Genomic DNA, 13,780 nt, shown 5'->3' on the forward strand with positions numbered 1-13,780 from the left:
AAGAATACAAGTAGCTTTTTAACCAACCTTTTGACCTATGTGCTCAAGGCGAGTTTTTGTTCAAAGCACCATGTGATATGGTGCTTAAAGGCTGGAAACTGATGTTGATATCCATGGACAGGCCAGGGAGACGTGTGCAATAAATCCTTCAGTTTTCCATCTGGGAATGCTGGGAGTGGGAATGGAGAAAGGAAGGCTGCTCTGCTAAAATCATCTGTGGCTGTCAGAAATATCTCTTTATTAATCCATCATCAAGGACACGGACTGTAGGTGGAGACTGGTTAAAGGGAGATCTCAGATGAACATCAGGAAGCAGTTCTTTACACAGCGAGTTGTGGACACATGGAATAATCTACGTAGTTGTGTAGCTGAGAAGAACCTTACAGACTTTCAAATCTGAACTCAATAGTTATTTCAACACTCTATGTGAATCGGAATCTGGCCAGTTTTGTTGGGCTGAATGGCCTGTTTTGTCAAAAACTTTCTGATGTTCTAATATCCTCATCTCAAACCACATGAAACAAAATAACTTTAAAAACATTTTAGTTAAAAGTTTAAAACTGCAGTTTTATTCTACTTAATGATACAGTGCACAGTGGGACCTTCCAGTCCTTCGAGCTACACCACCCCAGCAAACCTACAATCCTGATTAACCCTAACCTAATCACGGTCAATTTACAATGACCACTTAACTACCGGCACATCCTTGGACTGTAGGAAGAAACCCGAGGACCCGGGAAAAATACATGCAGGCCACAGGAAGGATGTACAGAGACCCCTTAAAGAACGGCACCCAAAATGATCTCTGGAACGCCCCGAGCTGTGATAGCATCGTGTTAACTGCTGTTGGTTCTCGAGGCCACCTTGAGAAACCGAATGTCCCAGGGAAACATCCTCCAGCCCAGCACAGATACGGGCACAGAGCCCATTAAATCCACAGCTCCAGCTGCCATTGGATGGCACAGTTAATTCAACTTAAGTCTTGCTGTTGAAACATACTAAACAGGAAACATCTCCAAACAGGGTCTAGGCTCAGTAAGTCTGACTGGCTAAAGTACACAACACAGCCTTAGACTGAAGGAGTACACACCCATTTAGATAAACACTATTTTATATTTTTCATCCCAAACTAGGCTTGAAAATATATTCAGCAGTCACTTTTCCAGGTACATCTGCTCATTAATGCAAATTTCTAATATGGCAGAAAAAATTACTCATATGACACCTGCAAAAGCATGCAAGTGTGGTTAACAGGTTCAGTTGTTGTTCAGACCAAACATCAGAATGGGGAAGAAATGTGATCTAACAGATCTTGACCATGGAATGATTGTTGGTGCCAGATGGGGTGCTTTGAGTATTTCAGGCCTGCTGATCTCTTGGGATTTTCACACACCGGTCTCCAGAGTTTACAAGGAACGGTGTGAGAAACAAAAACATCCAAGGTGAAAACGCCTCGTTGATGAGAGAGGTGAGGGGAGAATGGCCAGACCAGTTCAAGTTGACAGGAAAGCACAGTAACTCAAATAACCACACGTTACAACAGTGGTGTGAAAAAGAGCATCTCTGAATGCACCACACATTAAACCCTAAAGTGATCAGGCTACAGCAGCAGAAGACCACAAACATACAGAAATTCACTCAGTGGCTAATTTACTAAGTACCTCCTGTGTAAAGTGGCCCCTGATTCTACCTATTCTACTCATAAAGTTCCCTCTGGTTAAAAGAAATTCCCAAGCAGATGGACAGAAATTTAGTAATCCTCACACAAGCTCTCACTGAAGTTTTTGGTAAGAGACTAATGATGACACAAAACTGCTTCTCTCTAAGCCCAGGGTCAAATATTTTCAGCACCTAGTAGCTGAAGACATTCTGAATACAAATGGTAAAAATGGGACCAAAATGCTTGTGAAAACCGAGGACACTCAGAGGAGCAGCAATGCGCATAAAATGCTGGAGGAACTCAGCAGGCCAGGCAGCATCTAGAAAACGAATACAGTCAATGTTTCGCACCAAAACCCTTTGGCAGTACCCAGCAAAGGGCTTTGGCCTGAAACATTGACTATTAACTCTTTTCCATGGATGCTGCCTGGCCTGCTGAGTTCCTCCAGCATTTCCTGTGTGTTGCTTGGATTTCCAGCATCTGCAGATTTTCTCTTATTTATTCTCAGAGGAGCAGCCACGGGCTGTAACCACATTTAGAGATCAGACATGATCTTTACAGAAAACATTGCCCCATATTGTAATTCAGGTGAAGAAACTGCCCACTACAGAAACTACTCGCAAAACAACAGCCCACTGCATTCACTGGTGCGTCTGCACCCGGCCACCCAAACCCACTGTAACAAACTATCCGAGCCAACCCCAATACCAACCGGCACCAACGAGACTCAAATCTACTTGAGTACTTTCACTTCAGGGTATTTACCTTTCCTGCGATTCCCCTTCGAATGCAAGGCTGGTCCTAGAAAGATTTGCAAAAGAAAATCAAGTCAGAACAAGGAACTCTGAGTGCCTACTGAAAACTATTTCAGGAACTGACCGAGCGTTGTTTCATGTCACACGACAACACCTTATGAACAATATGAGCACAGTTCCACGTTCAGGAATCCTTTGTACATTATGCACGTACTGGCTGTATCCCAATTGATATTGTGTGTTGTCTGTACGTGTGACGATTGATATTGTGTGTTGTCTGTACGTGTGATGATTGATGTTGTCTGTACCTGTTTGATAATTGATATTGTGTGTTGCCTGCATTTATGTGTCTTTATTCTGCTGTAAGTTTTTCAATGTACCTTTATTTCACTCGATTTGTGCATGTAGCTGATGAAAAACTCATTTTGATTTTCCATTTTCACACCAGATATAAAAGCCTTAAAGCATGTTCCACTGGGCTCCAGGATAGCTTCTACCCCACTGTTATAAGACTATTAAATGGTTGCCGAGTATTGTATGATGCACTCCTACCTCATTATGATCTTGCAGCTCACCATTCACCTTCATTGGATTTTCCCTGGAGCTGTTACACTTTATTCTGCATTGTTATTGTTTTACCTTGTTCTACCTCAATGATCTGACCTGTATGAACAGTATACAAGGCAAACTTTTCACTCTCAGAACATGTAATCATAATAAACCAATTCCAATTCCAAGCCCTGTTTCTGCAAAATGCCTCACTAATAATCAGTATTCACCTGATGTGTCCTCATCAATCTACGTCTGTTTAATTCTGCCTCCTCTCCCTAGTTCCACTTTGAAAATTGTAAACACTCCTGTAACGCCAGTTACTGAAGAACATAGCACAGAACAGACCCTCTTGACCACAATAACCAAACTAAATGCCAAATTAAACAAAACCTTCTGTCTGCACACAATCCATATCCCTCCATTCACTGCACATCCGTGTGTCTATCTAACGGCCCTACAACACCATGCCAGTGTCTGCACATTCACGTGTCTATCTAACTGCCCTACAACACCACTATAGTGTCTGCTTGCTCCAGAGAAAGCAGCCCAGGTTTTTCCGACTTCTCATACCCTTTAATCTGGGCAGCATCCTGGTAAACCTTTTCTGCAGCTCTCTCCAGATACTGCAATCCTTCCTGAAACGGGGCAATGAGAATTACAGTCATACAAAATTGAAAAACTCCAGCTGCCGTCTAACAGGAGTTTCATACACACGTGCAATGTGACTTTTAGCTCTTTGAGGCTTCCACAAAGAGAAGCTTCATCAGAAAAAGCAAAGCTCAGTTTTTTTTCCATTCTCTTCTTGACATCTGCTCAGTTAAGAGAGTAGAGGTGCCAGGATGGATCGCTGAATGCTCCTCTTGGGGATGTGTACAATCCGCGTAAAGGAGTTGGATCGGGAACTGGATGAACCGGATCACTCGGGAGGCTGAAGAGGTGATAGATAGGACATACAGAGAGGTAGTTACACCCAAGATGCAGGACACAGGAAACTGGGTGACAGTCAGGAAGGGGAATAAGGTTAAGGAGCCAGTGGAGAGTACCCCTGTGGCCAGCCCCTCAACAACAGGTATATTACTTTGGATACTGTCGGGAGGGCGGAAGTGGGGGATGACCCAACAGAGGAAAGTCACAGTGGTCGGGTCTCTGGCACCGAGTCTGCCTCTGTGACTCAGAGGGGGTGGAGGAGAAGAGGTACGCTGTGGTGATAAGGGATTCATTAGTTAGGGGAACAGACAGGAGGTTCTGTGGGCAAGAACAAGATTCCCGGATAGTATGTTGTCTCCCAGGTGCCAGGGTCCGGGTTATCTCGGATCGAGTCCTCAGCATTCTTAAGTGACAGGGTGAACAGCCAGAAGTCATGGTCCATGTAGGTACCAATGACATGGGTGGGATGAATGATGAGGTTCTGCACACAAAGTTCAGGGAGTTGGGTGCTAAGTTAAAGGGCAGGACCTCCAGGGTTGTGATCAAGGATTGCTGCCCTTGCCACGTGCTAGTGAGGCCAGAACTAGGAAGATTATGCAGTTTAATACGTAGCTAAGGAGTCGATGTAGGAGAGAGGGCATAAGGTTTTTGGATCATTGGGATCTCTTCCAGGGAAGGTGGGACCTGTACAGAATGGACGGTTTGCACCTGAACTGGAGGGGGACCAACATTCTAGCAGGAAGGTTTGTTAGTGCTGCACAGAGGGGTTTAAACTAGAGTTGCAGGGGAATGGGAACCAGAGTGCCAGAACAGTTAGTGCAGAGGTTGTAGAGACAGATTTTGGTAAGACTTTACCAACAGAGGCAATGTGTATTGAGGAGAGGCTGTTGATAGGGCCAAATCAAAAAGGGTGAACACAGGACTGAAGGTGTTGTATTTGAATGCACACAGTCTATGGAATAGGGAGATGAACTTGCAGCACAGTTGCAGATTGGCAGGTATGATGTTGTAGGCATCATTGAATCATGGCTAAAAGGAGGTTATAGCTGGAACTCAGTGTCCAAGGATACACATTGTGTTGAAATGACAGGTAAGTTGACATGCTCTGTTGGTCAAAAATGAAATAAAATCATTAGAAAGACCATAAGACAAAGGAGCAGAAGTCAGCCATTTGGCCCATCGAGTCTGCTCCGCCATTTTATCATGAGCTGATCCTTTTTCTCCTATTTAGTCCCACTGCCCCGCCTTCTCACCATAACCTTTGATGCCCTGGCTACTCAGATACCTATCAATCTCTACCTTAAATACACCCAATGACTTAGCCTCCACTGTTGCCCATGGCAACAAATTCCATAGATTCACCACCCTCTGACTAAAAAAATTTCTTCACATTTCTGTTCTGAATGGACACCCTTCAATCCTTAAGTCATGCCCTCTCGTACTAGACTCCCCCATCATGGGAAACAACTTTGCCACATCCACTCTGTCCATGCCTTTCAACATTCGAAATGTTTCTATAAGGTCGCCCCTCATTCTTCTAAACTCCAAGGGGTACAGTCCAAGAGCGGACAAACGTTCCTCATATGTTAACCCTCTCATTCCTGGAATCGTTCTAGTGAATCTTCTCTGTACCCTCTCCAACGTCAGCACATCCCTTCTTAAATAAGGAGACCAAAACTGCCCACTGTACTCCAAGTGAGGTCTCACCAGCGCCTTATAGAGCCTCAACATCACATCCCTGCTCCTATACTCTATTCCTCTAGAAATGAATGCCAACATTGCATTCGCCTTCTTCACTACCGACTCAACCTGGAGGTTAACTTTAAGGGAATCCTGTACGAGGACTCCCAAGTCCCTTTGCATCTCAGAACTTTGAATTCTTTCCCCATTTAAATAATAGTCTGCCAGTTTATTACTTCTGCCAAAGTGCATAACCATACACTTTCCAAAATTGTACTTCATTTGCCACTTCTCTGTCCATTCTTCCAATCTATCCAAGTCTCTCTGCAGACTCTCCGTTTCCTCAGCACTACCGGCCCCTCCACCTATCTTCGTATCATCAGCAAACTTAGCCACAAAGCCATCTATTCCATAATCCAAATCGTTGATGTACAATGTAAAAAGAAGCGGCCCCAACACGGACCCCTGTGGAACACCACTGGTAACCGGCAGCCAATCAGAATAGGATCCCTTTATTCCCACTCTCTGTTTCCTGCCAATCAACCAACGCTCTATCCACGTATGTAACTTTCCCGTATTCCATGGGCTCTTATCTTGTTAAGTAGTCTCTTGTGTGGCACCTTGTCAAAGGCCTTCTGAACATCCAAATATACAACATCCACTGCATCTCCCTTGTCCAGCCTACTGGTAACTTCCTCAAAAAATTGCAATAGGTTTGTCAGGCAGGATTTTCCTTTAAGGAATCCATGCTGAGTTCTGCCTATCTTGTCATATGCCTCCAGGTACTCTGTAACCTCATCCTTGACAATCGGCTCCAACAACTTCCTAACCACCGATGTCAAGCTAACAGGTCTATAATTTCCTTTTTGCTTCCTTGCCCCCTCCTTAAATAGCGGAGTGACATTTGCAATCTTCCAGTCCTCTGGAACCATGCCAGAATCTATCGACTTTTGAAAGATCATCGCTAATGCCTCCGCAATCTCCACAGCTACTTCCTTCAGAACACGAGGGTGCATTCCATCTGGTCCGGGAGATTTATCTACCCTTAGACTATTCAGCTTCCTGAGTACTTTCTCTGTCGTAATTGTGACTGCGCACACTTCTCTTCCCTGCCACCCTTGTGTGAGGGGATCCTGGAGTACCCCTATTAACTGTTTGGAGAGAGACATTTATCATTGATGGTTTGTTTGGAAAGGAGAGAGAGACAGAGGTATTTACCACCGATATGTTGCTTTTGGAAAAGAGAGAGAGAGAGAGAGAGAGAGAGAGAGAGAGACAAAGATTAACAGTGGACTGTCACTTTAAGGCATTGGAAGTAACTTTGGATTTTTACTGAGTTTGGAGTTGGAGACAGCACCGAAGGTTGCTATGGTGACCAAAGGCTGGTTGTTGATATTACTTCAAGGACAGTTGCCTGCTTGTGCACTCCTTTACAGACAAAGGAGGGAGGGACTCTTTGAATGACAGGTGATGCTCAGCCTGGTGAAATAAATGGGAGGTGAGATGATACAGACCTCAGACACGTGATCTGGACACTGAATGAGCATTGTTGTGCCTTCAGAGAAAGTGGGTTTTGGAGGATCGATCAGGCGGATCAATCCAACTTGCTATTCCAGTTTGAGGAGAAGGGGTTGACTGGTGGGGAGTTGTCTATGTGTCCACCCTCGCTTGGGTGACAGCTCCACCACAGAAGACCGGTCCCCCTGGTTAAAGTCACAGTCGGTGACTTGTAAAGGATTTCGAAGGACGACGAGAAGATCGACGGCATCAGCTCACCTGAAGACTCAACTCACTCTCTCTCTCTCTCTCTCTCTCTCTCTCTCCATCACCACTCAACCAAATACCACGAACTGAACTGAACTGAACTTTACTCAACATGGTAAGACTCTATCTTTTTACCCCTAGACTTAAAGAAGCTTGTTTTTCATACATATATATTCCACACTTACTTTTATATATAATCATTGCTAACCTGTTTGATTTATCTACATTTATATTACTGTATTGCGTAGTTACTAATAAATATTATTAGTTGTTAGCAATAAGAGACTCCAAAGTGTTTTCCATCTCTGCTGGTTCTTTATCCCCGTCACAGGGTCCGTGACACTTGAGTGTCCGGTATACTGCTGATGTCTTCCTCAGTGAAGAATGATGCAAAATACTCATTCAGTTCCTTTGCCATCTCCTTATCTCCCATTACAATTTCTCCAGCATCATTTTCTATCGGTCCTATATCTACTCTCACCTGTCTTTTACTCTTTATATACTTGAAAGAGGTGATATAGGGTCGGAAGGTATTGAATCATTGTGATTAGAGCTAAGGAACTGCAAGGGTAAAAAGACCCTGCTGGGTGCTGCTTATAGACCCCCATACAGTGGTAAGGATGTGATCTACAAATTACAGTGAGAGATAGAAAATGTTTGCCAAAAGGGCAATGTTACAATAGTCATGGAGGACTTCAAAATGCAGACAGATTGGAAAAATCAGGTTGGTCCTTCGAAAGGACTGCTGAAGGGTTTTGGCCCGAAACGTCGACTGCACTCCTTCCCATAGATGCTGCTTGGCCTTCTGAGTTCCTCCAGCATTTTGTGTGTGTTGTTCGGATTTCCAGCATCTACAGGTTTTCTCGTTTCAGATGATGTGAAGATAGGTGGCGAGGCAGGCAGTTTTGAGGAAGTAGAGAGGCTACAGAAGGACTTTGATTAGGAAAATGGGCAAAGAAATGGCAGATGAAATACAGAGTGGGGAAGTGTATGGTCATATGGTCATGTACTTCGGTAGAAAGAATGAAAGGATTGTCAATATTCTAAATGGAGAGAAAATAGAAAAATCTGATCTGGGACTTGGGAGTCTTTGTCCAGGATTTCCTGATGGTCAATTCACGGGTTGAGTCTGGTGCGGAAGGCAAATACAATGTTAGCATTCATTTCAAGAGGACTAGAATATAAAAGCAAGGATGTACTATTGAAACTTTGTAAAGCACTGGTGAGGCCTCACTTGGATTATTGTGAGCTGGTCTGAGCCACTATCTTAGAAAGCCTGTGCTGGAACTGGAGAGGGTTCAAAGGAAGTTCACAAAAATGATTCCAGGATTGAACGACTTGTCACATAAGGAGCATTTGATGGCTCTGGGTCTGCATTCACTGACTTTAGAAGAATGAGGGGTGACTTTATTGAACCCTATTGAAAGGTGAAAGGCTTTGATAGAGTGTATGTGGGGAGGATGTTTCCTGTGGTGGGAGAGTCTAAGACCAGAGGACACAGCCTCAGAATAGAGGAGTGTCCTTTTAGAATGGAGATAAGGAGGAATTTCTTTATCCTGAGGGTGGTGAATCTGAGGAATTCTTTGCCACAGGCAGCTGTGGAAGCCAAGTCTTCATGAGTATTTAAAGCAGAGTCTGAAAGATTCTGGATTGGTCAGGGTGGGAAGGAATATGGGGAGAAGGCAGGAGATGGGGGCTGAGAGGGAAAATGGGATCAGCAATGATGAAATGGCGGAGCAGACTTGATGGGCCAAATGGCCTAATTCTGCTCCTATATCTCATAGTCTTATGGACATGACTTCTGACTCTTATACTCAATGAAGCCAAAACACTATCTTTACTACCCTCTTATTTTCAGCAAGATCTCTCTGCATATCGATGCTATTAAGGGCCCTGCCATTAACTGTGTACCTTCCCCTCATATTTGACCTCCTAAAGTACAACACCCGACACTTGCCCAGATAGGTAACTTATCTATATCCTGCTGTAGCTTTGACGCCTTCCAGTAAGGTTGCTTGGATTGATTTCTCTCTGCATAGATACTGTTGAACTGGCTGGGTTTGTCCTGCACTTCTCTTTTTAACCCACTCTGCCTCTACAAGGGGACTCCTGAAGGAGATTCAAACTCTACTGCATCTTTTCTGATCAGCAGGGCAAGAAAACACTCTAGAAGATGCAGACTCAGCATCCTGTAGACACCAGGTAGATTGCAATCCATACCTTTCTTGGATCTCCCTGCAGACAAGAGAAATGCCAGATGGTTAGCTGGTGCCTTCAGTGAGCATCAGGAGAATGCGGCAGTGAGCTGTGGGCTGACATGGCTCAATGCTGAACACGGGCAACATGCAGAGGAAGATTTCAACAAAGGCACAAAAATGGCCCAGGGTTCGTAACACCGGCAGAACCAGGCAGGGTGTGTAACACACCAGGTAAACATCGTAGAACTTAAACCTGAACAAATTAGTCATGTGAAGATGCAAAGGCAAGGTCATGGGGTGCCACTGGCAGAAGTTACAGACTGATGCTCTGGCAGCCAAGGAAACAGTCTAGGGCATCACAAGCTTCTCAGAACTTTCAATTACATTTCATGCAAACATTAAAGCAGGCAAATGAAGATTGTTTGGGTGGAATTCCGTGGCTACATGAGGCAGTGCCCAAGAATAAACCAGCTCTGCATCCCAGACATAAAAACACATTTCGAGTAATAAACCATGGTTTGGTGCTCTGTGTGGAGATTGCATGTCCTCAGAGCTGGGACAGGACCTAGCTGAGAAGGAACTGAATGACAGGATTAAAAGCTCATAGTGGTACAGCAGGTAGAGCTGCTGCTTACAGCTCTAGAGACCGAGGTTTGATCCTGACTCGGGTCCTGTCTGCACATTCTGCCTGTGATCGTGTTCAGTCCTGGGTGAACCACCTCCCATGTCCCAAAGGCACGCAGGTCAGGAAGTTAACAGACCACTGTAAATCGTCTCTAGTGTGTAGACAAGTGGAAGGATCTGGACGCAATTGATAGGGATGTGAGAACAGGGGGTGGAGAAAAGATTGCTGGGATTGCTCTAACAGGTGATGGACCAAAAGACCGCCTCCTGTCTGCTGAGGAAACATACATTCAGGCTATCAGGCATCACACTGCAGCATATCTGCTAATTCCAACAACAGCCTACAGGCTTGATAAATGTGCAATATTAACTGTGTTCACAGACTTCCTGTCACCCTCCATCAAGAACACCAGCTTGATTATCACTACCCATGGAGTCACAGAGAATGGAACAAGCCCTGGGGCTCAACTGGCCCAAGATACCCATTCAAGCTACTCCTAGTTTCCCACATTTCCCCACATTCAGGAGAAGGAAACCAGAGGTCTGTGAGCCAGTCCTTTTCAGAGGATCAGAGGTGGAGAGGGTCAGCAACTTTAAATTCCTTTGTATTATTATTTCGGAGGACCTGTCCTGGGCCCAGAAGATGAGTGCAATCACAAAGAAAGCACAGCAATGCCTCTACTTCCTTTGGAGTTTGCGAAGATTTAGCATGTCTGAGAAACTTTATAGATGTGTAGTGGAAAGTATAAAGACTGGCCATATCACAGTCTGGTAACAGAAGCACCAGTGCCCTTGAATGGAAAATCCTACAAAATGTATTGGATATGGCCCAGTGCATCATGGGTAAAGCCCGCCTCCACACGGAGCATATTGATATGAAGTACTGTCGCTGGAAAGGAAAGCAGCATCCATCATCTGTTCCTATAGATTTGGCCCTTGTGGCTAAAGGGATCAGGGGGTATGGAGAGAAGGCAGGTACAGGGTTCTGAGTTGGATGATCAGCCATGATCATACTGAATGGCGGTGCAGGCTCGAAGGGCTGAATGGCCTACTCCTGCACCTATTTTCTATGTTTCTATCAGCAGACACCCCCACCACCCAGGACAAGCTCTCTTCTCACACTGTCATCAGGAAGAAGGTACAAGAACCTCAGGACTTGCATCCCCAAATTCAGGAACAATTATTACCCCTCAACCATCTTGAACCAAATGGGATAACTTCACTCAACTTCACTTGCTCTATCATTGAAATGCTCCCAATGGACTGACTCACTTTCAAGGACACTTCATCTATTGTTCTTGACATTTATTGCTTATTTATTTATATTATTGTTTCTTTTTTTTACATTTGCACAGTTTGTTGTCTTCCACACTCTGGTTGAATGCCCTAGTTTGGTGGTCTTTCATTAATTCTGTTACAGTTACTCCCACAAGAAAATCAGTCTCAGGCTGTATATGGTATATTTGATAATAAAATTTACTTTGAACTTTTAAAGGGACAGGGAAGGAAATTGCAGGAGTATAGGTATACAGGGTGGTATGTGGCACACTAGCTGTCCTCATCAGTCATGACACAGAGTCTCAAAGTTGTGATATTACATTGCAGTTGGACAAGATGCTGGTGAGAACACATTTGGAGTTTTGTACACAGTACCAATCGGCCTGCTCTAGGAAATATATCAGACAACAAATGGGTGCAAGGGAGATTCACACAGATATTGCCAGGACTTGAGGGCCTGAGTTATACGGAGAGGTTAGGGGGGAAAAAAGGATCAGCCGACTGAATGGTGAAGCAGACTCGATGGGTCAAATGGCCTAATTCTGCTCCTGTATCTTATGGTCTTGTAGGTTGGCCAGGATGAGACTTTATTCCAAAAATTATGGTCTTATAGGTTGGCCAGGATGAGACTTTATTCCAAAAATTATGGTCTTATAGGTTGGCCAAGATGAGACTTTATTCCACAGATCACAGGAGACTGAGGGGTGATTATACAGAGATGTACATAAGTGGATGAATGTAAATAGCTTTTTTTTTGCCAAGGAAAGGAATTAAAAGCTAGAGAACAGTCATTTAATTGCCTGACTTGATTACCTGACTGGCAGACCATAGTACGTGTGCTTGCAACACTGTGTGTCCGACAGAGTGATCAGCAGCACTGGGGCTCCACAGGGGACTGTCTTGTCTCCCTTTCTCTTCACCATTTACACCTTGGACTTCAACTACTGCACAGTCTTGTCATCTTCAGAAGTTTTGGGATGACTCTGCCATAGTTGGATGCATCAGCAAGGGAGATGAGGCTGAGTACAGGGCTATGGTAGGTAACTTTGTCACATGGTGTGAGCAGAATTATCTGCAGCTTAACGTGAAAAAGACTAAGGAGCTGGTGGTAGACCTGAGGAGAGCTAAGGTATCGGTGACCCCTGTTTCCATCCAGGGGGTCAGTGTGGACAAATACCTGGGGATACGAATTGACAATAAACTGGGCTGGTCTAAGAACACTGAGACTGTCTACAAGAAGGGTCAGAGCCGTCTCTATTTCCTGAAGAGACTGAGGTCTTTTAACATATGCTGGACGATGCTAAGGATGTTCTACGAGTCTGTGGTGGCCAGTGCTATCATGTTTGCTGTTGTGTGCTGGGGCAGCAGGCTGAGGATAGCAGACACCAACAGAATCAACAAACTCATTCGTAAGGCCAGTGATGTTGTAGGGATGGAACTGGACTCTCTCACAGTGGTGTCTGAAAAGAGGTTGCTGTCTAAGTTGCATGCCATCTTGGTCAATGTCTCCCATCCACTACATAATGTACTGGGTGGGCACAGGAGTACATTCAGCCAGAGACTCATTCCTCCGAGATGCAGCACTGAGCGTCATAGGAAGTCATTCCTGCCTGTGGCCATCAAACTTTACAACTCCTCCCTTGGAGGGTCAGACACCCTGAGCCAATAGGCTGGTCCTGGACTTACTTCATAATTTACCGGCATAACTTACATATTATTATTTAACTATTTATGGTTCTATTACTAATTATTATTCATGGTGCAACTGTAACGAAAACCAATTTCCCCCGGGATCAATAAAGTATGACTATGACTATGACTACGACTATTTAAGAGAGGGGAAATAATTAAAAGGAACCCAAGGGACACAGAGGGTGGTGGGTATGTGGAACGAGCTACTCGAGAAAGTGGTTGTGGCAGGTGCAATAACAACATTTAACTGGCATTTGGACAAGTACATGGATAAGAAAGATATAGAGGGATATGGGCCAAACACAGGCAAACTCAGCACGGACCAGATGGGCTGAATGGCTTGTTTCTGTGCTGTATGACTTCATGACGCTAGTTCAAAGTTCGAAGTAAATTCATTATCAAAGTACATATATGTTACCATATACAGTACAACCTTGAGATTCATTTTCTTGTGGGTATACTCAATAAATCCAATAACCCTAACAGAATCAGTAAAAGACCGCACTAACGGGACAGACAACCACAGTGCAAAAACATCAAACTGTGCAATTACAAAAAGAAAGAAAACAAAATGGCAACAATACTAACAATAATAATAAATGAACAATAAAGATCAAGAACACAAGATGAAACCTTCTAGAAAATTAGCC

General features: G+C 44.2%; 1 protein-coding gene across 1 annotated transcript in view; it reads right to left on the reverse strand.

Moving 5' to 3' along the window:
* The window catches only part of phldb2b (pleckstrin homology-like domain, family B, member 2b), a 324,137-nt gene that overhangs the window by 62,097 nt on the left and 248,260 nt on the right, over positions 1-13,780 (reverse strand). Inside the window, exon 17 of the mRNA XM_072259726.1 lies at positions 2,426-2,461. Coding sequence (XP_072115827.1) covers positions 2,426-2,461 — 36 coding nt within the window. The remainder of the gene's footprint in view (positions 1-2,425; positions 2,462-13,780) is intronic.

The sequence above is a fragment of the Mobula birostris genome, chromosome 6, assembly GCF_030028105.1.
Source record: "Mobula birostris isolate sMobBir1 chromosome 6, sMobBir1.hap1, whole genome shotgun sequence".
Lineage (NCBI taxonomy): Eukaryota > Metazoa > Chordata > Chondrichthyes > Myliobatiformes > Myliobatidae > Mobula > Mobula birostris.